Genomic DNA, 3,972 nt, shown 5'->3' on the forward strand with positions numbered 1-3,972 from the left:
CTCTTTCAATTGGAGAACTGTATTTATGTGAAATAAACTTTTTTCCAAATAAATTTAATCTCCAGTGATTCAAATCCAACGTGAATCGCTACTTTCGTACAGGCACCGCTCTTAGAGCACCTAGAGAATATTCTTCTAGTGCTCGTGTTTTGTCTTAAAAAAATCTGCTCAGTTTCAAATTGATTTTGGAAAAATATTATTTCCTGGGGTTTATTGAAAAACTAGAATTATCTGAATTGAAGGGGTAATATTTTTAGAAGTGATTGATTTTTTGGTGTATACCAGTGAGGGTGACAGTGTTCCATGTGAGTGCAATTTATTACCATTTATTTAAAGTAGAACTCATGTGAATGATATCTGATTTTTATTCCACAACGAATGTTTGAAATACAAACTGAGTAGAGAAAAGTATCTTCTGTATAATTCAGTGTTCATATAGAAGTATTTGTTTCGAAAGAATTTTTTTCTTCCGTGTAATTCAATGTTCATATGAAAGTAGCTGTTTCAGGAGGACTTTCTTTCAGTTTGTGTCTGAAAGTTACTTCTTTGCATGATCTACACATCCATGTATAGAGTTACTTATTTTGAAATTGATTACTTCCTTCCTTTCCTTGGAAGATTCCCTCATCCTTGTTTTTTGTATCAAGGAGGAGTAGTAGAAAGCCAAAAACTTTCCTTCCCAAAAATAGAATTATCTCTTGTCGAAAATGTCAGTGTTTATTTTCGAAATATTCGCCAAAAACTGAAATTGTCGAATTTTGTTTTTCGGCCTACCGCCTCCATCACGATATATTGAAAAAAGCTCTGGTAATGATACATTCCGAATAAATATTAGATAGAGGACTAATGTGTAAAATATCTTCGGTAATTATCATCATTATCAGTTATTTTTCTTCTAGTGAATTTGTGTATTGACAAGATAAATTGTGAGTTTCAATAAGCTAGTATTTGTGAATTATTTCATCAATTCGCAGTGACTTCCATTGTACTCTCCGATTTTTTTCTGCACGCCACTGGATCGATGTCGGAAGGTATGCGAAGTGCCTCGTGAATTGCGCCACCGCTGCACCCACAACTGGAGTATGCGTTTTTACGTTTGAAGTTGCTCCTAGATAATTTCGATAAGAACTGTTCTCGCTTCAATAGAGTGCTATCTGCAATCTCGAAAAATTCTTTTATTATATTGGGTGTATCGAGAAAACCGAAGTTCATCATGATTTGCTGGATACACCATAGCCTACTGTGTAGCAGCTAAACAGTTATAATATAATCTAATACGAAAATAGACAGTTAACAGAATTCTTCGTTAACATTTTATTTGCAAAATACCAGAAAGAATTAGTTCCAAACAGCGTTCACTTCAAACTGTTGAATTCGAGGCATTACAAAACATTTCATATTTGACCTTCACATCAATTTACATCATTAGGAGTGGGTGAAGGTGAAGATATTTCTCCCTACGAAGTGACCATCTATAGGTTCGACAAAAGACTCAATCCCCGTATATTAATGATGAACGGTACTCTTCAATGCCCCTCAATACTCAAATCTGGAGTCCCATAGGCTTCTGTTAAAGTCCCTTCTCTATTCCAAATTTATGAACACGATGCTACTACTACCTAGAGAATTCTGCAATACGCGCAGACAACACGATTTCATACTCTTTCGTATCAAACTCAGGCACCAGAACACGGCCTTAACTCTTTGAGGGGCAGAAAATGTTACCAAAAAAAGACCGTAGTGGAGCAACAAAAGTTTTATTCATAAATTTTTATAAAATTTATGTTGAATAATAAGGTATGCGTAACGAACATAAAGGTAACTTTTTTTCCAAAATTGCACTGATTGTTTTTGACTTATGGGATGGTACAAATATGGTACCACCAAGCCATCCAGTAAAAAAAATGTCATTCTCTCTGGTGAATTATCCTTTGGAAATTATTGGGCATGGTAGTTCTGGAAGCAAGATTTGCTTTTACCTAGACACAAAGGTACCTGACAAACTGAACAAATCCAGTCAGTGCGCACCTGTTTAACTTTTGAACTACATAATGCACATCGTCTTCTCGTGCTTCGCTCCGGTTGATGTTTTGAAGACTGATGTCGCACTTCAGCGGGAACAAAGGGCTTAGATTTTTTAATTTGTACTGGAACTATAGATTGAGAAGATGATCTTTTATGAGATACTAGTTTTTCAGCAACCAAACCATTGATGACTTGACGTCGGAAGTCTTTGGAAGACATTGGTGGTAATTGTAGCAGTTTGTAAATACAGTACGAGTTTACGACCGCTGCATCTAAAAGGTAGAACATAATTCTATGCCACCATTTCTTACTTCGTCTATCAATTTTGTAGCTTGCCAGCAGTTGATCGAATTTATCTACGAAATTCATATTATGATTGTAGTCAATGACCGCGGCAGGACATGTAACCGGTTTTATAGTACCATCCTTCTCCTTGCGTTGTACTTCACAAACGTTTTCAGGATCATGATAATTAGAAAGAATATGTACGGACCTATTATCCTTCCACTTTATGACTGCTAATCCAGTGTTGCTTGTGAACCATTGCATATCGCCGCGCTTCATTATTTTATCTGCTTTGAATGTAGGAAGATATTTACGTTGTAAATTGAATGTACCAACAGCATGAATGTTCTGCTTCTTCAGCTCTACCATCAAAGGCACGCTGTTGAAAAAGTTATCAAAATATAGAATGTGATCCTTGTTACGTAAATCGACTGTAAGGTGGCTGATAACACGGACACCAAGAGCTTTTTCCGAACTGCTAGTTTTGCCGGTATAGATGTCGAATTTCAGACAATATCCAGATTTGTCGCATAGCATCCAAACTTTGTATCCCCTTTTCACTGGTTTTTTTGGCATATATTGCTTCAAAGAACTCCGTCCTTTGAATTTTATCATTGATTCGTCTATAGCGACTTGCTGGCTCGGAAGTAAGCACCTCTGAAAATTTCTCAGCAATAAATCTATCAATGGACGTACTTTATACAGTTTGTCAAAATTAGGAGATCCGCGGTCAGGCATAGCAGAGTTATCGTTTATGTGTACATGGGATAGCAACCAGCTGAAACGCTTTACGCTCATAAGAGAAGAAACGTAATGGTCTTTGAGATCTGGCCCGCTTGACCAGTAATCCTTATAACTGGGAGAATGCTTTAGACCCATGAGCAAATATATCCCCAAAAATGTATTCAACTCTGAAATAGAAGTGGGAACATACATTTTTCCTGTAGAAATTTTTTTTTGCTCTGCGTACAGATTAGTATGGAATACTAAGTGATCCATAAATTCTTCTGTTATAAAATATCGGAAAAGCTGGAACGGTGTCACATTTTCTGAATCATTTTGTATAAAATCGGCAACACCAGAAGAACATTCAAAATCTGGAGGTGGAGTTGGTTTACAAGTATTTGACCAAGTTGGTGTTGTATAAGGTACAGCAACACTTGGGGAGGGAATATAAACAGGGTTAGTATTAACAATTATCTCCCTTATCATAGATAGAGGTAAATCAGATTCGGACTCCTCACTTTCGTAACTTCCATCATTGTCAATTCCAACGGGGACATTATCTGCCAAGTCTTCGTCATCGGAGGCGTCAATCTCAGATTCACAATCAGACGGTATATGTTCTACGTCTTCATCCACAATAGTATCAGGTCCTTCAATTTCGTTGTATAATTCTTCTAAAGTCATTCCAACTAGATTGAAAGGTAATTCATTCTGTCTGAGCCTCTCCATGTTACTGGAAAAAATTACATCATAAAAGTTTCAACCGACGCGGTGGTACACGAAAGATACCACTTACTTCAAACATTTGCTATCCAATTATCTTTAGTTATTGCAAAAAAACTAATTTGTTTCATACAATAAGACCACTCAACAAAGCACATCAGTTGAAAGTTTTGAGGTTAGTGTCTGCGACACGCGACCAAATCTGTAACCAAC

The 3,972-nt window shown here is 36.6% G+C and overlaps 1 protein-coding gene across 1 annotated transcript; it reads right to left on the minus strand.

Annotated features, from left to right (window-relative positions):
* Positions 1 to 1,938: 1,938 nt before the first annotated feature.
* Positions 1,939 to 3,765, minus strand: LOC111505758 (piggyBac transposable element-derived protein 4). Its single transcript, XM_023160621.2, has one exon. It carries the CDS (start codon positions 3,763 to 3,765, stop codon positions 1,939 to 1,941), a length of 1,827 nt encoding a protein of 608 aa, XP_023016389.2.
* Positions 3,766 to 3,972: the final 207 nt, after the last annotated feature.

Source organism: Leptinotarsa decemlineata, unplaced genomic scaffold (genome assembly GCF_025532065.1).
Source record: "Leptinotarsa decemlineata unplaced genomic scaffold, Ldec_3_MD MMD2_tig00026354_RagTag_RagTag, whole genome shotgun sequence".
NCBI classification, from domain to species: Eukaryota; Metazoa; Arthropoda; class Insecta; order Coleoptera; family Chrysomelidae; genus Leptinotarsa; species Leptinotarsa decemlineata.